Source organism: Grus americana, chromosome Z (assembly GCF_028858705.1).
Source record: "Grus americana isolate bGruAme1 chromosome Z, bGruAme1.mat, whole genome shotgun sequence".
NCBI classification, from domain to species: Eukaryota; Metazoa; Chordata; class Aves; order Gruiformes; family Gruidae; genus Grus; species Grus americana.
The window spans coordinates 10121787-10145353 of record NC_072891.1 but is presented as its reverse complement, the minus strand read 5'-3'; the positions used below and the strand labels follow the sequence as shown (position 1 = coordinate 10145353).

The window sequence follows — 23567 nt, the reverse complement described above, 5'->3', positions numbered from 1 at the left end:
CATTTAGTTGTTGCCTTTAACTTACCATTAGCAGATGAAGTATTAGTATATAATATTAAAAATATCTATAGAGTAGGTTTATTTTGAAGTTGAGGATTCAAGTAAATCTTCATCTCTGCTGCAAATGATAAGGTCTGTCTAGACTTCCTTTAGTGTTCTTCCTTTTTAAATTTTCTTATGCTTATAATACGAGGTTCATAAGAGCTGTCCAGCTCTGTTACAGTTTCAACTATTAATAAATGATGTTGTCTCTTTCCAAGGATTACTACGGAATTACATTCCCTGCTCCTGCAACCTTGACAGGCAGAGATGGGAGCCTTGCTAACAACCCGTACTCAGGTGAGTGCTATTTAAAGACAAGGATGGTGAGATGTGTTGGTTTCTAAATGCAGGTTATCCTGCCATTGCTGAAAGAGCAGTCGTTCTCCTCTTCTGTAAGCAGTTAAATCCATTAGTCCAAACTAGTCATACAAAAGAGAGCATCTCCCTCTCAACCCTGACACTGATGTTCTTGGTTTTGGTCAGTAATTCATACATGACTTCTGGGACTAAGTTGGATAGCTTTTGAGAATAAGTGCAAAGTTGTTATGAATGTAAATGGTAGTGTCATCTAGTGCCCTCCCTGAGCACATACAGGTGCTTGAAAAATATCCCATAGCTTAATCATTCTTCTTGAAATTCAACTGGCTTTCTTTCCTTTTTTGGCACTGGAATAGAACCCCCTCCCATAGCAGCTCCCCATACTTTGTTACTGCCATTTTAGCAGGTGTGTGTTCCCAGCAGGAGCTGCATGTAGCAGGCTCTCCCTCACCCTCCCCAGATCTAATGGACTTCATTCCCAAAAGCACATGATCTAAGCCCTTCCTCACTCCTGTGCTTGCTCTTGAGTTATCAGCATGCAAAGATGACATTAATTCCATCCAGGATTTTCAGTCAGTGGTTTTCATCCACCACTGTCTGATAACAGCTTAAAACTGTAGCCATAGGTGTTATAATTCCTGTAATGATGGTATTAAGTGTTGTCATACTTCTTGGTAACCAACAAAAAGGAATACTGGTTGGGAATGAGGTAGATGTGACTGATGTATGTTACCTCCCTAAAAAACACATGAACATGCTGCTTTGTAGGCTGCCAGAAAATGCAAGCGTTAGGGAGTTTTCTGCTTCGTAATCACTTCTCTGGGGAGGCTGCTTTTGGGTTAATAACCAAATTTCCCTTCCTACTTCTTCAATAAGGTGGCCCACGATGCAAGCCTTGCTTTCCTGGCCTTCAGCTACTGTCTCCAGAACTTTGGTGGTGTGAGGAACCAGACATCTAACTAGTCATGCTTGAGAAATAAACAGACATTGACAAAAATATTCCCATCACTGCCTGTAAATCCTAACTTGCTTTCAGCCCATGAGGCTTAGCTAATCAGTTTAACTTCCAGGAGAGTCACACTTTAACCCAACAACCATTTGCTCTTTGGCTATTTACCATACTTCTGCTTTCAGCATGTTATATTGCAGTGATGAATCTGCTTAGACCATGTGAGTTAGGTAAGTATTGGTATCTCCATTTTATCAATGGATTAGCCATGGCATGGAGTTCCGTGCCATGAACGGGCAATGTCCCTGTGGCTGTCAGGAATAGAGGCCAGGAGAGTGCTTCCCATGAACAACTGCAGGCTTTCAAGTGTAGGATGCGCTCTCTTCTGTAGTCTACTTGTATTCAGAGGATTTGAATCCTTTGAGTCCTCCACTTTTGGAGCAGCTTCAATAGCTTTTCTGATCAGTTCTTTCTTTCTCAGGTGATGTAACAAAATTTGGCCGTGGGGATTCTGCCTCCCCTGCTCCTGCTACCACGCTCGCCCAGCCACAGCAGAGCCAGACGCAGACTCACCATACAACTCAGCAGCCCTTCCTCAACCCGACCCTGCCCCCGGGGTACAGCTACACTGGGTTACCTTATTACGCTGGTGTGCCTGGCGTACCCAGTGCATTCCAGTATGGGCCAACCATGTTTGTAAGTGTGACAGCCTAAATGGTAACCCTGCTTTCATGCCTCTCTGGTTTTGCTCTCTCCAGCCCAAACTTTCTACATCTTGGAATCATAGAATGGTCTGGATTGGAATGGACCTCCAAAGATCACCTAGTCCAACCCCCCCTACCATGGCCATGGACATCTTCAACTAGACCAGGTTGCCCAAAGACCCATCCAACCTGGCCTACACTTCCAGGGATGGGGCATCCACAGCTTCTCTGGGCAACCTGTGCCAGTGCCTCACCACCCTCGCTGTAAAAAATTTCGTCCTTATGTCCAATCTAAACCTACCCTCTTTCAGGTTAAAACTGTTGTCCTTTGTCCTATCGCTAGAGGCCCTGCTAAAAAGTCTGTCCCCATCTTTCTTGCGAGCCCCCCGTAAGTAGGGAAAGGCCGCCAGAAGGTGTCCCCGGCGCCTTCTCTTGTGCAGGCTGAAGAAGGCCAAGTCTCTCAGCCGGTCCTCGTCGGAGAGGTGTTCCACCCCTCTGACGGTGTTTGTGGCCCTGCTCTGGACCCGCTCCAACAGGCCTGTGTCTCCCTGGTACTGAGGGCTGGGGACCTGGATTCAGTACTCAGGTGTGGTCTCATGAGAACAGAGTAGAGTCATTTTCTCAGTCTGCAAGGGATCTCCAAAAAACATGCAAGCATAAGAAAATAGCTACAGTCCCTTCCCAACAAAACAGGAAATTCAAAAGGCCAGAACTTATGGACTCTTGCACAGCTTACTGTAAATAGCAGACAGCTGCAGCTCATGGACTCAGTGTTCCTGAAAGTCCTTACCTGTCTCTGGAAAGTCAAGGGGACACCCAAAGCTGAGTCAGCGAGCTGAGAGTGCCTAGGAAATCCTTTCAAGGATGGAGGAGACCCCATTAATTCAGAGAGCAGTGATGGTAGTCTCAGGAGGAAGCAGGTTTTTTGGGAAGAGGTGATGCCTGAGGTAGAAGGGTAGATGAGTTTATTTTAGGGCCCCGTAGGACAGTGTTTTATATAACAGCCTCAGGCAGGAATTGATGTTTTTGTTCTGGAGGGAGAGCACTGTGGTTGCCCCTTCTTGGGTTTGTGGGTAAGAATTTGCTGCTCACATTCAGTGTATGAAAGAAAGATGCAGCCTGTTCTGAGACAGGGTTGCACTGCAATCAGAGGGGCAGCTCTAGCAGAAAACTTGGGGCTTGCACAAATCCACTACAGCAGGTTACTGCTGGAAGCATGAGTGCCATCCCAGTGCTCCCAACTCCAGATCAATTTCCCATGTGAGGTGGAGGTGCCTTCCCCACTAGATGGCAGAGGGAGCTTGTGTTTTGCATGCTGTTCCCCAGTTAACAGCACCTTTTGTTCCCTTCCTTTGTCCAGGTACCTCCAGCATCTGCTAAACAGCATGGAGTCAGCCTCAACACCGCCTCGACTCCTTTCCAGCAAGCGAGTGGCTATGGGCAGCACGGCTATGGAGCAGGTATGCTTACCAACACGCTTTTCATGTGAGTGTCTGCAGAGCCGCTTGCACACTGTAACACCTTGTCTTGTACACACCGGCAGGCTATGATGACTTAACGCAGGGAACGGCAGCTGGAGATTACAGCAAAGGAGGCTACAGTGGGTCATCTCAAGCACAAAACAAATCTGCTGGCACTGGACCTGGGAAAGGTAACACACAAGACTGGACGTTGATCTTGAGTGACATTTAGTAGGGCAAACTCCCAGTATTGCCAGTGCTGTGCAGTCAACACAGCAGCCAGCTCTAAAGAGGATCATGATCCAAGCTGTTTCTCCATCTCCCGTATACAAAATGCTTTTTTAATGGCCCAAATGTTCCTTCTAAACCTCATGGCTGAACTTTGCATAAGGATTTGTGTGGCTGATGCGCAGCTTTGTCCACAAATATACAGAAGAGAAACGGTGAGCTGTTTGCCAAAGTTTTCTATGCTGAAGAATAGTGGTTCTGCAGCAGTGCTGGTTTTGAAGTCTAAGCAGTTGGATGCTGCTGCTGAAATGGTCCTCTGCCAAATGATGATTTTGAGTTTCTTGGTAGGCATCTGAGATAGCTGCGTGTTAGGAGATAGCAGGGCAGTTAACACACTTTGTTGTTTCAGCTGCTGTACATCCTGTAACTCATCGCATTGTTTTATGCCTGGAAATGTTTCCTTTGTGACTGTAAAGGCTGTACAGCTTATATGAAAGCTTTATTCTGCACATGCTGGTTAGACCTGAAAAATGTATACTGAACTGCTTAGCACTAACTAGTTCATCCCTGAGCTTAAGCAAATACCAAGCATTTGCTGTGCATTTGAAACACCAACTGGACTGTCTTAAGCGAAGAGCCAATCACGCTCTCCTCTGTGGAGGAACAATCCAAAAAAGAGCGATGTCCTAGGAAGGGTACAACCTTAGAGCAGTACACATCCTCTGAGTCCACTTCTCTGATTCACTGGCCAAAGGAACCGCAGGCTTTATTCTGATCCAAATGAAATTATTAGAGCCAGTCTTTATAAGACTGTGAATAAGTGACTGATTTGAGAGTTGCCTCACTGGTGTGTTTCTGAGCCTGTTGTAGCACCATCCAGTCCAGGTGGAAGCCAGTGTGAATCAGTGATACTGATTCTTTTGGGGCAGAGGAGCATTGCAGACCTTGCCCTTCTGCAGCATGTGAAAGGACAAGGGGTCAAATGTGTAGCAGATGCTGACTCTCATTGCTCAGCTCACTACTGGAAAGCTCTTGAATGCTGCAGTAGAGCCAAATGCATCTCTAATCCTAGGGGAAAGCTGGATTTTTGTGAGCTTAAATGAGTGTGTTAGGTTCAGCCAGCTGCTCCCTGTTGAAGTGCATTTGAATCCAAATGGTAACTGCTGAGTTGTGGACATGGGTGATTTATCCCAGTGGGCTGTTTTCCTGCTTTGCAGCGGGAGCCAGGAATCGAGCCCTTTCTTCTGTTTCTCTGTGGGGTGCCGTGGGTCTGAGAGCACAGAGAATGCCACTGGGCTGCCCAGCAGCAGCAGGGCCTGTGGTAGCTGACTTTCTCATTGTCAGTGGTGGTTTTTTCTTTGTTTTCCAGGTGTTTCTGTGACCTCAAGTAACACAGGTGTGCCTGATATCAGTGGCTCAGTCTATAACAAGACTCAGGTGAGTAAGGCTGGACCCTCCTCCCTTATGGCCCGAGGCCAGGCCGATGGCTGGCCCTGCAGAGCACTAGTGGCTGGGGCTGTTCCCAGGCTGGTTGGTCGCAGGGTCAGCAGGCCATGGCATTTCTGATGCTGGCTCTGTTTGCTGTTGGAGAGGAGTCTCGCCCTCTGTTCCACCGCTTCTGCCATGTCACCTCCTGACGGCAGCTGCTGGTGTGGACACAGCGCTCTACGCTGCTGCATGTTCCCCATGCATGCTGTGTCCTGGGTACAAAAGAAGTGTGATGGCATCAGTATTTTTAGTCAAAATAGCCCTCAAAGCAGGTGAGTCGAGAGGCAGTTTGCTTTTCACTGGAGACACCAGTCAGTAGTGTAACACATGAGGGTCTCTGTCCTGCTGATTTCAGGCAGCTGCTGCCATCCCATGTCCCACTGAGTAAAAAGAGATCTGGGAAAAAAGGAACACAGTAGTTGTGGAAACTAAAATAAAATAAAATGTTGGAGGCATTAGTGCAGAAATATGAGTGAGAACAGGAGCTGAAACTCATCTGCTGAAGTGCTCACAGGTATTTGCTGTGACTTGGCTTGCCCACGGGGTTGGTGAAAGGTTGAGGGGATGTGTGTTTGGGCAACTGTTGTCCTTGTCTGGTCACTGTGGGGCTGTTCAAACCAGTCTCTAATGCTGTCCCCCTCGCCTCCCGTGCAGACGTTTGACAAGCAGGGATTCCATGCTGGCACACCGCCTCCTTTCAGCCTGCCCTCTGCTCTTGGATCGACTGGGCCACTGAACCCTGGTGCTGCCCCGGGTTATGCTCCAGCCCCATTTCTCCATATCCTGCCTGCGCATCAGCAGCCTCATTCCCAGATGCTGCATCATCATCTTCAACAAGATGGGCAGGTGAGTTGGCCCCTTCTGCCTCTACAGTGTGCCTGGGGGCACGTTGCTCCCACCCGCATCCCAACAGGGTCTTGGAGGGGGGTTTGCTTCCTTCTGGCTTTTGCTTTTCTTGTTAGGAAAGGGCCTTGACAATGATTGCTGACTGACAGACTCAGTGCTGTTTACTAGCTTGGGGAGGGAACCTCATGAAGTTCAGCAAGGGGAAATGCAAAGTCCTGCTCCTGGAGAGGAATAAGCCCATGCACCAGTATTTGCTGGGGGCCAAAGCAGCTTGGTGGAAAAGGCCTTGGGGGTCCTGGCGGACACCAAATTCACCATGAGCCAGCAATGTGTCCTTGCCACAAAGACAGCCAACAGCTTCCTGGGCTGCATTAAGGAGATCATTGCCAGCAGGTTGAGGGAGCTGATCCTTCCTCTCTGCTCAGCACTGGTGAGACCACATCTGGAGTGCTGTGTCCAGTTCTGGGCTCCCCAGTATGAGAGAGACATGGACATACTGGAGAGTCTTCAATGAAGGACCACAGGGATGATTAGGGGGACTGGATCATCTGTCCTGTGAGGAAAGGGAGAGAGTTTGGACTGTTCAGCCTGGAGAAGACCCAAGGGGGATCTTATCAATGTATGTAAATACCTGAAGAGAGGGTGTAAAGAGGAGGGAGCCAGGCTCTTTCCAGTGGTGCCCAGTGACAGGAGCAGAGGCTATGGGCACAAACTGGAACATAGGAGGTTCCCTGTGAACATCAGGAAACATTTTTTTTTACTGTGAGGGTGACCAAGCACTGGAACAGGTTGCCTGGGGAAGTTGTAGAGTCTCCATCGTTGGAGATACTCAAAAGCTGTCTGGACATGGTCTTGGGCATCTGGCTCTAGGCGGCCCTGCTTGAACAGAGAGGTCCCTGCCAGGCTCGACCAGCCTGTGATTCTGTGAAGAGGCCATCCTGATGTGGGGTGTGGAGAGATGGGCTGTGAGGTGTGAAGCTGAGGCAGGCGCTGCTGTCCCCTGGCTGCAGCAGGAGAGCAGGACATGAGCTCTTGTACTGTAACTCTGGGGGGGAAATTGAGCATCCCCCCATGCAGGTTGCATGTTGGTTCTGATTTCTGACTTGGTTTCACCAGCCCATGCTTTTCCTTTCCTCACTGTAAATGTTCCCTGAAAAAAGAGAGTGTTCTGCTTTTAAGAGTCCAGAAATAGGAAATGACATCTCTCTCTGAATGTGTGACATCCTTGGCTGGTGCACTGCCTCTGTTCACCATGAGAGCTCCTTTGCTGTCCCCAGTCCTGCTCCTCTCCTTCCTTGTGCTTGAACATGTGTTGAGTGGGGGGCAGTGGGATGGTGCGTCCCCACGCTCCTGCTTGGTGTCTCTGTGGCTGTTCATCCTAGATTACAAGACGTGGAGATGTTGCAGAGCAGAAATGGATCCGTTCAGGGGGGAGCATCGCTGTGTTGGTGGGTGTCAGGGCTGTTCCCAGGGGTGGCAGCTCTTCTGGTGATGTTCAGATGAGCTCATCTTCCTGGGAGCACTGATTCCTGTGTCTCCTTCCTTTCTGATTTTTAGGGTGGATCTGGCCAACGCAACCAACCCAGCACCATGCAGCAAAAATCTCAGGCTACCAAAACCGCCTATGGCACTTCTCCATACTGGACAAACTAAATCCAAAACCGGGGAGGGGGGGAGAAAATGAAAGGAGAGGAGAAGAAAAAAAAAAAAAGGGCAAAAAAAAAAAAGAAGCAAAAACCAAGCAAACAAAAGAAAAGAGAAAAAGAAAAAAAGCTGAAGCCCATTCCTGGAATTATTAGGAGAAGAAGAAACTACTCAGCCAAATGTTTGTGCGGGGAGAACTGCAGCCAGCCATCCTCTGTGTGACTCGCCCGCTTCCTCTTTGAGTTGCTGTTGTATGTAATATATTTATGTATGTATTTGTAAATGTAATAGAGCCTAAATGTGGTTTTCTGCATCTTGCAGCCTGTTTTATTTTCTTTGTAGGAAAACTAATTATTCATTTCCCATCTGCACCAGGGCATCCTTCCTTGTTTTTTAAGCTCTATGGGCTTTATAACTCTGTCAAAGACAAACTGCGCCATTTTTTTTTTTTTGGAGCTGGAGCCCATTTATTTAATGCAGTTCTAAATTCAGGCAAATAAGGTGGCCTGCCCCCACTCCCCCAGAGAGAAAGAATCAAGAATGTGTCCTGTTGTTTTGATTTCTGCCCCCAGCCCCCACTATAGCTGTTATTCTAAGGGGGGGGAGAGAAAAAAATGTTTTGTGGGCCTTCCCCTTTCTTTTTTCTCCTCCTTCCCTCCCTCTTGCTGTGGAAGACAAACTGTCATGGACAGTTTGGTCACTGTGGCCCTGAGCTGCAGCCTCACCTTTTTATTTTTCAATTTTTAAATAATAAAAAAAAGACAGGGTTTTCTTTTTTCTTCATGGGGTTTTTAGGGGGGTTAGGTGGTTTTTTTTGTTTTGTTTTGTTTGTGGTTTTTTTTTTCCTAGCAAGAGACTTTGGATGGCTCAGTGTGTCCTGGAACCTCCTTTGCATCATTAGAGGCAAAAACTATGTAGCGGTTTCTTAAATAAAAGTATAAGCTGTGTCTTGTACCTCTTTTTTGCCCTGAGCCACCCTGCCCAGGAAAGCCAGAGTGACTGGATGGAAACTCTACCTGTCCCTCCCCACTTTTTCTAAAACAAAGACCCTGGAGGCAACTCTTGGTCTGTCTTGCCCTCCACCACTGCGGTGAATGTTTTAGAAGTTTAATTTCTATTTAGCCCTTCCTCCACCTAATAAAGATCTCAGCGTATCACTGGTGTTTGTCTGCATTTTCAAAGGCTCCAGGAGCAGTTTTGATTTTACAGACTGTCCCTTTCCACCTGCTCCTGCAACAAAAGCTGAGCTGGGAGGTGGATCTGCAGGGTCTACTGTGGGTCTGCTATAAGAAAGACGAGTACACCTCAGTGCTGAGAACTCACAGACACCTGCAGTGGGGATGGGATCCTGGGCAGCACCCCGACTCCTGCCGTAAGGATCATGTCTCGGCCTTTGGTGTCCTCTGGTATTGTGCTGTGAGTCCCTGCGGAGCAGCTGTGATCGGTAAGGAGGGAGCACTGCAGCACTGCCCTCCCTTGCTTCGCCTCCACCTGAAGGAAGGGCAGTGGTGAGGGCTCCTGAGGGATGGCTCCTGCGCCAGGCTCATTCTCCTGACCATCCAGACCCCATGCAGCAGAGGAGGTGAGTAAATGTGAAGCCATAGGTGCCCATATGTGCGGCAGGTAAGGGGCTTTTTTTTTGCACTTCCCAATTCTGTTTCAAGACCCACAAGAAGAAGGAAAAAAAAATGTTTCTACCATGAGAACCACTTTTCTTTCTTAAAAGTCATACTTTCACCAGCTCTCAGGTCCTGTGAGACACAGTAGGCTTGGAAGAAGTCAGCGTGGCACTTAGCGCCATCATGAACTGCACTGGCCTTCCTTACCCCTGGCTCAGGTTTTGATACTGGTCAAACTTCAGCAGCTGCTGCAAGTTCTTTGCAGCTGCTGTCCCACTGCCACAGCTTTGGGGCCTGAATGTCAAGGAAGGCAAAAATATTTCTGGGGACTCAGTGCCAGCCTGTACAGGGGCTGCACCAGCCTTTGAGCCTGCAGGGCTTACAGCAATGGCACCTCATTTACCTGTGGTCAGAGCTGCTGCCTCCCAAGTAGTTAATGCTTTGAAAAACAAACTCCCCCCAAAGCCATCTTCACAGACAGTTTGGTTTGGTTTTTTTTTTTTTTTGTTTATAGACATCCACAGCTGCTTGCCCCCCCCCCCCAGGGGTGAGTCCTTGCTTGTCTGTCAGTGTCTGGTTGGAAGTGGGAAAAGGCAACACATGAGAATTGGTGCCAGCACACAGCAACACCTGAGCCTTGGGTTTGTTGCACAGCAGCTGCAAGGGAATACTCAGCCAGTGCTTCGGTGCTGTCCCGAGCTGCACAACTTCCATCCTTAGCAGTGGCTGTGGGCATGGAAGGGCAGCACTTGCAGGCCTGGTAGCAATGGGCTGTGTTGCCTTCCACCACCCTCCTCTCCCCCACCACAAGCAGTGACAGCAACTCCAGCACCTTCCAAACTGCTCCAGGGTCCTGCAGGCAATACCATGCAGCCACATGCAGCCTCCCCTCTTCTCCAAGCAAGACTACATGGGATGTTTTACTGTTTCCTTAGGCTGTCAGTTGAAGCAGAGCTGTTCTAGAGCAATTTCCTCTCTAAGCTGCTGTTCCCCAGGCTGATGGTAGAGCCAAGGGTGCACATGGACGGGGGCAGGGGGAGTGGGCAGGGAACTAACAAAAACCACTCTGAACAAGTGGCAGTTGGATTTACCCAGTGCAGGCTGTGCTGGAGCCTTTGTCACCACTTTCTGCTGGATGAGGATGCTACTGGTAGCGCTAGTCAGCCACATGCTTTAGGAGCTGTACAGGAAATACCAGGAAGCCTGATCTAAGTCAGAAAGCTCAGGCAGCACCATCCTTCTCAATCCCATTCCCCCATATGGAGCCTGCTCTGGGACTAAAGCTTTGAAATACCATCACCTTCCTTCCACATGGCTGGGAAACAGAAGCACTCAGGCCATGAAAACATTTGACTCAACAGTTGCTGTGCTGAAAACAATGCCAAGTGTAGCAAGTGCAACTTCTATACACTTGTCCTGCTAATTTTAGCTTGCCTAGAGGGGAGGCACTGCAGAAAAACAAGTTTCACTCTTGAGCTTGCAGGGAATGGGCCAGGCAAGGGAAGCACCCTGAAGGGTTGGCAGTTGCCTTCTGCATGAGGTCAAAGGCCCAGGCTCAGCAAGCAAGCTCCACTGCTGCCTTGTCTGACCATTTCAGGAGTGCTGTGCTCCTGCCCAGCCAGGGAACCAGCCACCAGCAGCACCCCAGTCCTGCAGCAGCTTTGCACCACATCCTGCAGCCTGGCTGCAGATGTACAAGACCTTGAATCATCTTCCCCTTGGTCTCCCCCTTCTTGACTTAGGAAGGGTAAATGTAACAGCAAAAGCCCCAGCCTTTTGCCAAAGTACTTCTCCAAGTTCATTCTTTAGGCTAGGGTTCAGGCAGGCAGCTGTCAAACAGCAGCTTTATTTTCCCATAACCTTACAGATATTTATTTATAGGCAGTGATAGTGGAGCAACACTGAATTTGTGAATACCTGTTACTCAAAGCTTTAAGTAATCCATGCAAATAAACCAGCTCAATTAACAGGGATGTAACAGTACAGTAATATTTTCATTTCACATTTTTATTAGTAGACAGATGTGCAGAAAAGACAAAATATAACTACTGAAGGGGAAGACAACACAAAAATGCATCAGTTAATTTTTTCTGGTAAATTATACTGAAGAAAAAAAAGGAAAACATCTGGGATTTCAGCTAAGAAAAACTACTAAGAAATCTAGTGTACCCTGCTGGTTTCAGAATGGTTGAAAACTGCATTTGAAGGGGTTTGCAGTTGCAAATGTAAACGCTAATATTGACTGAGACAGGAGAAAAGGATTAAGAAAAAACCAGAATACATAGATCAGGTAAACATTTTTTCCTGCAATTTCTTAAATAGTTTCAAAAAAAAAAAAAAAAACCACCCCAAAACAAACCTCATACTTCAGTTTGTATCTCAAAAAAGGAAACCAGCAAGTCAACAAGCAATGACACTGCACAGGACAGTGGGGAAGAGAGATTAGTCTGGTTAATGTAGGTGCTGTCAAAATAGGTGGGTTTGGTTTTTTTTTTTTTTGGTCTTTAAAAAAAGGGTAACAGAAGAGTCATGATAATGCATCTTACAACACCAAGCTTGAAAATACAAGTCACTGGAGAGTATACAGTGAAGACGGTCAAAAGTACAAGGGGAATCCTGAAAGATGCAGTATCCTCATTTCAAACCAAGTCATCTGCACAGCAAGCATTGCCATACTCCAGTCCTTCACCCTCCAGTAGCCCCCCAAAAGCTGGGGGCTGGTGTCCCCATCCCATTTGCCAGCACCACTGCTGCCCCTCACAGGGCTAGAGTGAAGCTAGGGTTGCCCTACACCATCACTAGATGCAGGGGAGCCCCACCACTGGCTCCAAAAAACACCAGGGGCTGAGTCAGTCTGCTGGAAGGACAAGTGGAAGCAGTCCATGTGGGACAGTTTGGGAGGTAACATGCAAGCAGGAGGGCTGACCGTCATGGGGAACACCGGGGCAATGTATCGCCACTTGGGCTGCCTTTGCTCTGCAGGGAGCTGCACCACCCGCACAGCCTGGGGCAGAGGAGCAGGGACTGTCCTTGCTGCTGAAAATCCCAACCAGCAACATTTTGAAAACATATCTGCCTTGCTCCCTCCAAATGGAACCCCCACCAGCCACCCTCCCCTCCCCAAGGGCTGCCTTCCCCTCCTCTCCCTCCAGGCAGTACACTTTGAGCTTGCTCACTCTGATCCTGCTCCTTGCCTCTGGACACAGATCCCAAGCTGATCACAGAACAAAGTTTACCGCACCAAAGCACCTCCCAGGGACCACAGCTGATGATGTACCATTGAAAACCCTGAGATGCACAAAGGGGAGGCATAAGCGAATGCCCAAGCCTGCAGCTCTTATCAGGGTAACTGCCTCTGTGCCTATGGGAATGGAGGGTCTCACCCAAGCCAGGCCAGTGCCTCACATCTGCTCCTGGAGGTGCCAGGGCTCAGCACAGGAGGGCAGGGTGGCTGCTGATCAAGGGATTATGCAAAAGGTGAATTCAGGCCACTGCACCACAGCTGAACAAGAGCACACTGCAATGGGGTGAGGGTGCTGAGGGACCAAGGAAGAGGGTGCTGCAGAGACAAGCATGCAGGATCCCCCCCTGCCCACAAGAGAGGGCCCTAAGCTCTGCCAAGAGCTCCCAAAAACATGCAGGAGGCTGAGCTCAGTGCACCAGCTGAAGTGTGATGCTAAATAGCCTGTCAAACCTTGCCCCAGGCTGCCTCTTCCAGCCTGAAAGCACCATGTACCCCTCTCCTTTGGGGCTGCACCCACTCACCCATGCCCCAGGCAGGGGGGAGCCCAGCACACATGCATCCCCTCTGCCCCAGCCACCACTACAGGCACAGGGACAGCCTGGCCACCCCAGACAGGCACCAAAGGGAGCAATGACTTCTGCCGACCCCGCAGAGCTGCATTTACCAATGTATGACCTACATAAGCAACAGAAACAAGCCTCAGGCCAGCACTGGACATGGGCTGCCAGAAGCAAGGGCTGCTAGTGAGCACTGGGGCAGGAGGCTATCGGTGTCTCCCACTGCCAAAAACAAGTTCAGGATGAACGCTGGCCTGCTGGGCAGCAGGATGCATGTCTGTTCTCCTCCCTCCAGAGAAGGGCAGCTGGCAGCAGATCTCAGCAGCATGGCTACACTGAACTTTTTCAACCTCAACTTAGTCTGAAAATAAAAAATAAATAGCAACCCAGGGCTCAGTTGTACAGATGTGAAGTGTAAGTGTTTATTTTAGGGTTCATATCACAAGCCTTTTTCAGAGACAAAGCTGACTGTGCCCTCTGGGGCTCCAGGGGCCAGCTATTTCCTAACTTGAGCAGGCTGAAAAGGAATACTGTACCTTTCAGTAACATCCCATCAAGCTCAACACACAGTAGCTTTACACTCTCCACCCCACACCTTATAAAGGAAAAGCCACCACCACAAGGCTAAACGAATGTACACACGCTATTATTGTAAATGGAGCAGCTAAACCTTGGCAATTTGCTTTGTGTGGATTTTTTTTCTTTCCAGTAAATGCAGCACTTGAGCTCCTGAAAACCCAGCTTCCAATGGGTTTGTTCCAGCTTTAAATACATTAAACATCTCAATGCAAGACTGTATTTAATTCAAGAATCTAAACGCGAGCAAACCTGTTTCGCTGTGAGCGTTTTGTAGAGAAGTGAAAAGGGGAGTTTCTTTTTTAAAAAGAAATCATAATACAGTGATGAAAGGGTTAAGAATGCAAGAATTCAGACATTCTGTGGAGGGTCTCTAAGAGGTCCATAAAAAAGGAGCAAACAGATCCATACAACAGGAGACAGCAGGAGACAGTTTTTTTTTTGATCCCCCCCCCCACACACTTTTTTGCTGGACTGCTGCTAGGTTACCGCTGCTCCCTTCTGGCCTGAGTCGGCAGGGCAGTACAGGGGCATAGAGGGAGCAGGTCACGACTCCTCATTGCCAGAGTCATCATCATCGTAACAGTCGGCATCCTCCTCCTCCTCATCTTCGTCATCAATGTCGTCATCATACAAGTCGTCATAAAGCAAATCTGAACTGTTGTCATTGGAAGGCACTTTAGTTTTGATGCAATACTCTGCCAGCGTAGTGGGGACCTTCACGCCATCCTTCTCTGCCTCAGCTTTGGTAGCCAAAACCTGTTTCCTGCAGGGAGAACACAGCAATGTAAGCAGGGCCATGTGCCAGCAGCAGCATGGCTCCACTCCCCGCCAGCCCCAGCCCAGCCCTCCTGGCAGCTCAGGGTTGGGACAGCTGATGTTTGGCTGAAGCACCACGAGCAGCACCAGAAACAGATTAAGTTCCCACAGCCCCAGGCTTGGGAGCACTCCAAGGGGTTTTGCAGCACACATGCTCCCAGCAACATAGGAAATCAGTTATTCTACAGAAGTCTGCGTTAGAGACCTGCCAGAGCTCAGAGCAAATTTCATTACATTTGCTACAGAAGGGATGGTCAGGGATGTCCCAAGATGACTTAATGACTCCACTACTGATGACTCTACCCCAGTGTCCTCAAAACTGCAACTCCCACAAGCATTCAGCACCTCTGAGCTCCCACTGGAAGACAAGAGCAGTTGGAGCATGTGGCTGCACCCCAAGATGCAGCCATAACACCAACGCTGCCTGGGGCTGCCAGGAGACAAGTGTTTCCCACCACCGCAGGACAGACTCTGTGAACTGCTGCTAGCCCATGCCACCTCCCAGCAGGGAGAGGAACAGATGGCAGCCTGTGTCTTCATGCCCACCCACCTGCTCATCAGTCTGCCACACTCTGTTTGTGGAGTATGTCCAGCTCCACTGAAGCCAAGGGCGCTGGAGGGGACTAAGATACCCTCCCAGTGAGCCTCTTCGCACAGACTGACTGCCCTGCGTAGCTCCAACCAGGGGTATATCCCACACGCCCAGCTAGCAGAGTCAATGCAGACATGGTCTTGCCCCAGGCAAGCACAAGTGGTCCCTGCTGTGGTACAGGCTGCCCATCCGCTGCTCTACAGCAACCCTGGCTCAAGTTTACATCATGTCCCTATAGCACCTGGTGAACCATGAACTTCTCAAAGGACAGTCAAGATGGAACAGTGCTTCCAGCTAATCAAACTCAGGTTTGAAAATGCTTGCCAAATCCTGTTGATATTCCTTCAAACTGGAGGGACAAGATTATGATTCATGAGTGTATTAAGCACAGAATTAGTAGGATGCAGTCACTGTGAATTACATCCCAAGCAACACAGGCAGCACTCAAAAGCAAGTGGGGACTTCAACTGGGATTTACTAGCAGCCAATAGATTTTGCAGAGCATCATGCCAGATTAGTCTGAAAAAAGAACAATTCAACGACAGATCAGCCCAGTCCTCCTGCTCCAAAAGTTTCCACTGCTTCTGTGTGCTGAAAAAAATAGAGGGACCAGAAGTGTGGACTTGGAATAAGACAGTAAGATTCATTTCCAAAGCAGCAGCCACAGTGAGAAGCTAGTTTCAGCAAATTCTGCAAACAGCCTGTTTTACAGGATTCAGAGCAGGGGCTGGTAGCACAGCATCACACATGGCAAAGCTTACCTTATGATTTCAGCATACTCCTTGTCTTTTCCTTTACTGTCCCTCCATTTCCTGAACATGACTGATGCATCCACGTTGGCAGGAGAGAACGTGTTGGGCTCATTAAGCAGAGAGATTACACTCAGTAAGATAGTCCTGAAAAAGGTAACAACAGCAGAGAGTCAGAGCTAATGCATTCATGGATTCTGGATGGCGACAACTTCTCTAGGTGATGCATCAGAAACTTGTTTAAAGTCAAAACTTAAGCTAAGGATAATTAAGGATAATATCTGAAGTAAGAGCAGGTATTTATGAACTTCAGAAGGTATCACAATACAAACCTCAAGGATCTCATCTGACTACAGATCATGCCCGTGTATGTGCGTAAGTGTGACGGGGCAGCAGGCAAAGCTAGGATCAGACCAGAATTCAGCTTGTCCACACCACCTGTGGACAGTGCAGGACTGGAAGCCTGCTTGATGAGCCTGTTCCGGCTGGCATTCAGCCTCCCAGCAGAATGCCAGACTCTTTGCTTGTCCTGTGTAGGGAGAAGGACCACTACCACCCATCAGATAAGGCTGCACTGCTTTCCCTGCCCCACCCAGTGTTGGAGGCTAGAGCTGTGGGCAGGTCTTGCCTCTCCTCAGCTCATGCATCACAAAGACTGCTGTAGCAGCGCTCAAGCACAGCAAGGGGAAGACGACAATGCAGGTATTTTTTGATACCTAGGCAGGTTGCCAAGGGCCCAGCAGGATCCAGCTGCTGGAACTCAGCAAAGCCAGCATGAGCCAGTCACACAACCCCCAGCAGACAGACAGCCTCCCTGGATTTCTAGCAGCAGCACAGAGCTAGCTAGCTGCCTTGCTCTGTGGGCATTTACCAGTGGCAAACACCACCTCCCTTGCCCAGACTCTGCGCTTCAGAGATTCAACCCTTTGCTCCTCACACAGTGCCACAACCAGCACAAAACTCAACAGTGAGTCACATCAGGCAGCTGTACACACCCAGCCACCTGGCTGTAGCTACCACTGCAATAGCTTCACATGTCTGAGGTGGTCCTGCTGGCAATAGCTTTTGATTGAAATGGAAGGGAAGAACAAGGGACAAGGAATAAGTCTTGAAATACAGCAGTATGTAGCAACTGCTTTGCAGAACTTGATTAAAGGAGAGTACAGCTCCAGCTGTACTTACATTGATTTAGGGGCACATTCAGAGCAGTACATGCTGAGCACATCTACCAGATCGTATATCTGGGATACAATTCCAGGAAGTGCTTGGTTATTTGGATGCTAAGCTTCATGAAAGGTTTTGAAACTAAACACTCATGTCTGGTCAGACTGTTCAGCACAGCTATCAGGAGAGTCTTACACAATTTATTTTCCAAATTATATAATTCAGTAGGAAAGGAAGAACAGCAGCTCTGGAAAAAAATGTCTTGTCAGACCAGAATGATGGGCAAAAGAGAGACCATCTTCTACTTCATCTCAAGAATTCATTCAAAAGCCTTTGACTCCCAGCAAACAGGCTCTAAAGCTAGCATGTCAGCTCCAGCATCGTGGCAGCGGCTTTACTGTAGAGCAAAGTGTAGGGAAGGTTGAGGACAGCAATTCATGTCTGGATTTAGCATCTGCTCTACCACACTTCCATCAACAAAGTGATGAGAAGCTTATTTCCACTGCAGTGCCCCAAACTCTAAAGTCACTGCAAAGCTACTTAAATACACTAAGGCCACTGTCTAACAGAGGTGAGGCTCTCTGCACTCTTCATTCCTGACCAATGCATTACATCAGCTCCATCACTGCTGATACCCTAAGAGCTGGACAGTCTGCTCTGACTCAAACCCTGCTACTGTGAGTAGACAAGGTGAACAAGGTACAGCAACAGGAAGGGATCTGATAGGACCAAAGCCACAAAAAAGTTTAACCATGGGGGACTGAAAACATGCTCAGCATCAGATATGAACTGTACTGGACTGGATAAAGACTGACCCTCTGCAATGTTGTCAGGGATTTGTTTATCTCTTGAGTAAAGTTGTTCTCGCATGTTGTTTCATGCAAGTTGATTGCATGAAGAGTGGGGATTTCAAGCCTGCCTTTTGATTTCTTACATCCATACCCCATTCTGGGGAACAATGAGCCATTTTAAGTGTTTACAGCACTGTTGTCTGCAGAGCAAGTCCCTTTACATCCCTTTACCAGCAGGGGAGAGCAGCCAGCAGAGGGTTAAGGAAATGGACCTGTTAAGTGCCTTTATCTCTCCATGTATCAACACAAGGCTCAGACACAGATGAATTTTATCCAAAACAGACATTATGTAGGCCAGCTAGGGCTCTCAACCAGCACATCCTGTTATATACCTTGCTGAAAAAGGGTATTTTTTTGTTGTTCCAGCTGCTATCTACATTGTAGCCTCTCAGAGTCACCTTTAGAGGTATTGATTTTTCCTAGCACATTTTTTCTCTCCAGTATAAAGTAAAAAGTTTTGGCTTAGGCTGTACTGACAGGCACGTTAGTGCATTGGGCTGGCTGCAGAAACTGTCCAGATCTTAGGCAGCCAAAAGAACTAACAAAAATGGCCATCCTTGGGAAACAAAGCAACAGTGAGACAAGGCATCACCCGTCCTCACAAAATACAGATGTACCACCATCTTGAATACTGTGCTCAGTTCTGGCCTGTGCACCTCAAAGGACAGAGGGGAGACAGGGAACGTATGGAGACTGGCAACTAAAATGATCAAAGAGCCTCAACTGCAAACCGTGCCACTTCCTTAGCTTTATGGGGCTTGGGACACAAGAAAAGCAGTATTCTTTGCAACATTGATCACAGCTGCATTCCTTCACATCTTGCTGGATGTTTGCCATATTTTCTTACACCTACCTCATCTAGCCCTGAGTGATGAGAAAGTCCATACTGATTGTGTTTAAAAAAAACAATGAGCATGCTTGACTCCATTAGAGGTGAAAGCACAAGTGCTCTTGAAGTTGAAAAATGACATTCTCCCCTTCAGACACTTCACCAACAGTCATCTGTAGTAAATACTCAATACTTAAATTCAAAATACAGAATTCAGCAGCTGAAGAGAAGCCCTAAATTACACATTCAGCTCATTACCAGCACACTCCCCTCCCACACCTTCAGCCCTGCTGCCTCCTGTCTGACATTCTAGAGCCTTGCAAAGCCAGATGAGACCCCAGCAAGACACATTTCTATCAGCACTTAGCCCAACAGGTGATGCTGGTAGCAGGCTAGGAGTTAAGGACAAGTTTTATTTCTGTTTGCTGATACAGCTGAGGAATGTTTTCTCCCAAATGTCACCCTTAAGCATAACATGTTCCAGGACTAGGTACTAAAAAGGCAGAGCAGAAATCAGAGAACTAGCACCATGAAAAGTTTCATGTCAATCTTTAGGGTTGTATATAATGAAATACTCAAAATGTGTATGTAATAGAAGTAATTAATCCCCAAAGCTGGTTCCTAACTATGAGTTGAGGCTTGTCACCCAGTCAGCTCTTTATTGGCAATGTGTTGTAATGAGAATGATGTTCAGCTGGTGTTTCAAGAAAACGGACAGCTTAGCCTTGAATGCCTTCAGTACTTTGTGATCCTTCAGTTTTTTGGCAGGAAGAAAACTACCTGGCTACCTGCTCAAGATACCACACTGCAAGACAGGAGACAAATACTGGAAGGCATACAGCAGGCAGGATTATGCACAATTTCACTCCTACTGGGCCTGAATATTCAAAAGTGTTCTTTTCCAGTGGTATCTTGGAGTAGTTTGAAAAACCTCAGTGTAGGATAACATTGACTGGGAAAGGCTAGAGCATTTGAGATAATTTGCTTTAAGAGCATGAAACCCTGTGAACGGGACAGAAGGCTCCACATTGTAAGCACAGTATCAGGACACACAGCACTCCAGTGTCTTCAGACAGCTTGGTAAGCCTGGTTCCTGCTTGATTCAAGCCCTAAAGCCCCCAAAGTCTTAAATGCCCTTCCAAATATCTCCCAACACAGGCCTTAGTCCTGGAGAGAGAAGAGAGATCTTTGAGGTCACCACTGTACATCAAATTCACAGTTACCTGACATTTTGGGTAGGGTTCCACCTCTCAGACGGCAGCTCTCCACTTTGTGGGTCATCTACAGGTGGGTGAAGAATTGAAATACATACATCTCCATTCTGCAAGACAAACAAAAAGTTGAGAATAGCCTGCCTTGAGGCAGAGGTCTGATGACAACTCCAACGCTCTGGCAATGTTCTGAGCAGTTTAAACTTTGTTGATATGGCAAAAAACCACAAGAACTGGAAACAGTTCTCAATTCCTCCTGAGTCTATTTTATTCATATGCTCAGAAGTTTCCCTTCCTAAACAGGGTTAGTCTGTAAATTGGTACAAAACAATCTCAAGTCAAGAGGTTTAAAGAATGTAGCAAAGCAAGCAAAAATAAAGTCATAGAAAAGTAAATTGGTCTCCACATAGCAAGTACTGTCACAGTGACAGAAATGAGCTTTAGTCACAGGAGGCCCAAAGTAGGGTTAAAAATTTTTTTTGGTCCCAGTGGTAGCTGAATTAGCTACAGAAATTTTTGAATTTAAGGGTTTAGCACTCTCTACTAGCTCAGGTATCAAAATCATGCTTCTCCTGGGACACAAGGAGGTTGAACAGATGGTGTGGGGCAGGCTTACACTGCTCCCCTAGGACACAGCTGTTTGAAATACCAGGTGAAAAAAGCAGGAGATGCTCTCTGAAGGTTTCACTGAAAATACCTTCCAGCATGCAAGAGGAAGAATATTTTGGCAGCATATGGAAGCCATACAGCCACATAATACTCAATCGTGTTTTACTCACCAATATTACAGCCTGAATATAGATTTAAAGCTCCATAATGCCTACCATTTATAAACACCTCAAGAAGCCTGTAAAGCCAATTCCCCATCAGCAACAGCAGTCTGACACGATTACTTTGTAGGAGTGCTGTAGCAGTATTCACTATGGCTGATATTCTCCACTGAAGTTGACTCCAGGGACTCATAGGGTCCCAAGGCCTTACTGCAGGATGGGGTCAAGGTACAGAGGGGGCCCAAGACCAGCCAGCAGACATTGGCTTCTCCAGGCCCTGCTGGCTTGGTGCCTCTTGCAGCTGGCTCCTGGGAGTTCCTAGAGCTCCTACAAGCTCCTAGAGGCAGCCCTGCATCTTCAGGTAGCACAGCTTCAGCTGACAGGCAGCACTCATGCTGTCCCTTGTCACCCTGACCCAAGGCACAGGTTGATGACAGGAACAAGAGAGAAGCTGCAGATCAGTTCTCTTTGAGACTGCAGGCTGGCAGCTCCCCACACACCTGGTCTCAATTACATCCTGAGGACCCTCCAACACTGCTCGACACACAGGAGTCAGCAGAAAGCAGTGCTGCTCACAGCAATAGCATCCATGGCTTTGAGCCCCAGCCAGTGATCACAGCTACAGATAGCAACAGCTCACCTGAAGGGCCTCCCAAACATTTCAACTCACCCTGATTAACAGTGACATTTGCTTTATAGCCAAATGAGATCTTGCTTCAACATTGGAAGCTTGTAATCAGTATCCAGATTTCAGTGGCTCACTAACCCTGCCAGGTATGCTAATCTAGCAAGCCCTCATCATTTTGAAGCAGGTTTTTGTCAAGAACACAACTACGCACAGCAATGTAGCACCTGGAGCTACTGAATACCCAAGCATGCACTTATGTTGCTGGAACAGTTTGCCATAACATGGAAGTTTCCTTTTTAGGACTCCAACAGGCTTATGCAATCTAGAAATATTTTTTAATATCATTTTAAGGTGAAGTTAACCTTACTAATGTTAGATTATGTTCACAGCCTATTTTGGTTTTATTCATAATTTCCATGAGTTTACCCATTTAACCATGTCCTGGGAGAATGCAGTGTTGGTGGGCAGGAGAAAAACATTGCAGCACTTGGGGAAAGTTCCTTGACCGATCAGGTCAGCAGCACATGGACAAGCAGGTATATGAAAACAAGAGGGAAGCAAGGATGTGAGGTTTCCTTTTCGCAACAATCAATGTTACATGTTCAGGAATTCAAGCAGGGCAGCACTGCATTAGTGTCTGGAAGGGTAAAGGTGTCATGGGGCCTTATGAAATCAGCGTGAGGTTTTAGGGAACAGAGTCAATGAGAGCGCCTTTCCCTACATACATTTTCGAAAGATATAAAGAAGGAGGATAGGCTATTCATCTGCCAGTGGGAAACAGCCTATACTTCTATTAGGACTGAGAACTGTTATGTCAAAAATAAACAAGTGAATGCAGTGTTACCAAAATTCAACTAGATGACCCAAGTAAACTGGAGATGGGAAAAAGAGGAAAGTTACTCAAGGCTCACTGCTCAGAACTGGAACATCAGCCCCAACCTCTCCATCTGGTCCCACAAGCAGACTCTGTAAACCACTACTTTCTTTCATCTTCCTTGCACTAAAAGATTTTCTCCCTCCTCCTGACAAACCCTCAGACCTCAAGCCCTTTACTGATTTATTCTCAGTTTCATTTGGAGTCATCCCAGTGCCTCATCTTCATTGCTTAAATGTTGTTTCCAAAACAGCTTGCAAGCTGCTTCAGATTCCCTCAGCTCCAAGAAATATTGCTACAACAAAAGTACAAAGCTGAGAGCTGGAGTATTTGAAGAGTAACCCCAAAATACACCCATGAAGTTTTGGGTTAGTTTCTCCTCCTATATTCAGTTGTTTCTAGAGCCAATTTTTCATCTTTCCCACCAGGACTGGAAGAAGTCCTTTCCAAGACTCATTTTGTACATACCATTTTGGTAACCATTTCCCAACTCACCTCCTACATGAGAATTTCTTGATTCAGAATCAATATCCACACTACAGATCAATCTGCAATAATCTGCAGGTCTCAAAGTTGTCTTTCTTTATAGATCAAACTCCCATGTAACTGAAATAGAGCCTTAAAGACAAACACCATCCTTGGCTACATGCACGATTCAGTGCCAAGTCCAAAACTCAAGTCAGAAGACTGCAAGATGACTGTTTTCAGGATGTCCCTGGGCTTAGGGCAATCCTCCTGATCATCCAGTAATTAAAGGTGATTACTATCCTGTTTTGCACTTTGGAGAGACTTTTGGCCATTTATTACTAAGCCATCACTGCGGGTTTTCACCATGACATCTAAAGCACACTCATTCCAGACTGGACATTTAGGAGCAACAACTTGATAGAAAAGGGCCTTCCAAGCCCAAGGCATCAACTGAAGCCATCATTTGTATACAGCAAGGAAGACAAGTGACATTCCAGTTTTGAAGTGGGCCTAAGGGAAGCCTGCAGAACCTCCCATAGGAAGACCTGTGATAAGGTGACAGAGCTGCACCAACAGGAACATTTTGAAAGGCCTTTACCTCCTCAAACTATTCAACTAACAGTCCTAGCAGGCTGACACTTGTCTAGTATACTCAACAGTTTAGTAAGGATTTGACTGGCCTCCACAGTCAAGTTTTGAGCCAAACCAGGCCTTCAGCTTTCAAATACAGCTCTCTGAATTTTTGTAATTTTGAACCAATTGCTTCCATACAAAATCATTCCCCTTCTGGACCTGCTAGTTGTACCATGATCCAGTTATGGACTTGACAGCCCACAGCATGACCTTCTGAATGTGACCCATACATGCACTCAACTAAGGGTCACTTCAAACTGGCTAGCAGACATTAAGCCCAGAGGTGTCTGTTCACTCTGGTCCC

The 23567-nt window shown here is 47.3% G+C and overlaps 2 protein-coding genes across 12 annotated transcripts in view; one reads left to right on the top strand and one right to left on the bottom strand.

The window, feature by feature from the left end:
- UBAP2 (ubiquitin associated protein 2) overlaps nucleotides 1–7992 on the top strand; it is a 127968-nt gene extending 119976 nt beyond the window's left edge. For 6 of the 11 annotated variants that reach the window (XM_054811184.1, XM_054811183.1, XM_054811177.1 and 3 more), the window contains 8 exons: nucleotides 261–339; nucleotides 1791–2005; nucleotides 3374–3473; nucleotides 3557–3664; nucleotides 5071–5138; nucleotides 5844–6035; nucleotides 7418–7483; nucleotides 7593–7992. In XM_054811184.1, coding sequence (XP_054667159.1) covers nucleotides 261–339; nucleotides 1791–2005; nucleotides 3374–3473; nucleotides 3557–3664; nucleotides 5071–5138; nucleotides 5844–6035; nucleotides 7418–7483; nucleotides 7593–7688 — 924 coding nt within the window. In that variant the 3' untranslated portion in view covers nucleotides 7689–7992. The remainder of the gene's footprint in view (nucleotides 1–260; nucleotides 340–1790; nucleotides 2006–3373; nucleotides 3474–3556; nucleotides 3665–5070; nucleotides 5139–5843; nucleotides 6036–7417; nucleotides 7484–7592) is intronic. The other 5 variants (XM_054811182.1, XM_054811185.1, XM_054811186.1 and 2 more) reach the window with 1 other exon arrangement.
- Nucleotides 7993–11778: 3786 nt separating this feature from the next.
- The window catches only part of UBE2R2 (ubiquitin conjugating enzyme E2 R2), a 53056-nt gene continuing 41267 nt past the window's right edge, over nucleotides 11779–23567 (bottom strand). The window contains exons 3-5 of the mRNA XM_054810111.1: nucleotides 19903–20000; nucleotides 15848–15982; nucleotides 11779–14441 (exon numbers count right to left, since the gene is read on the bottom strand). Coding sequence (XP_054666086.1) covers nucleotides 14222–14441; nucleotides 15848–15982; nucleotides 19903–20000 — 453 coding nt within the window. The 3' untranslated portion in view covers nucleotides 11779–14221. The remainder of the gene's footprint in view (nucleotides 14442–15847; nucleotides 15983–19902; nucleotides 20001–23567) is intronic.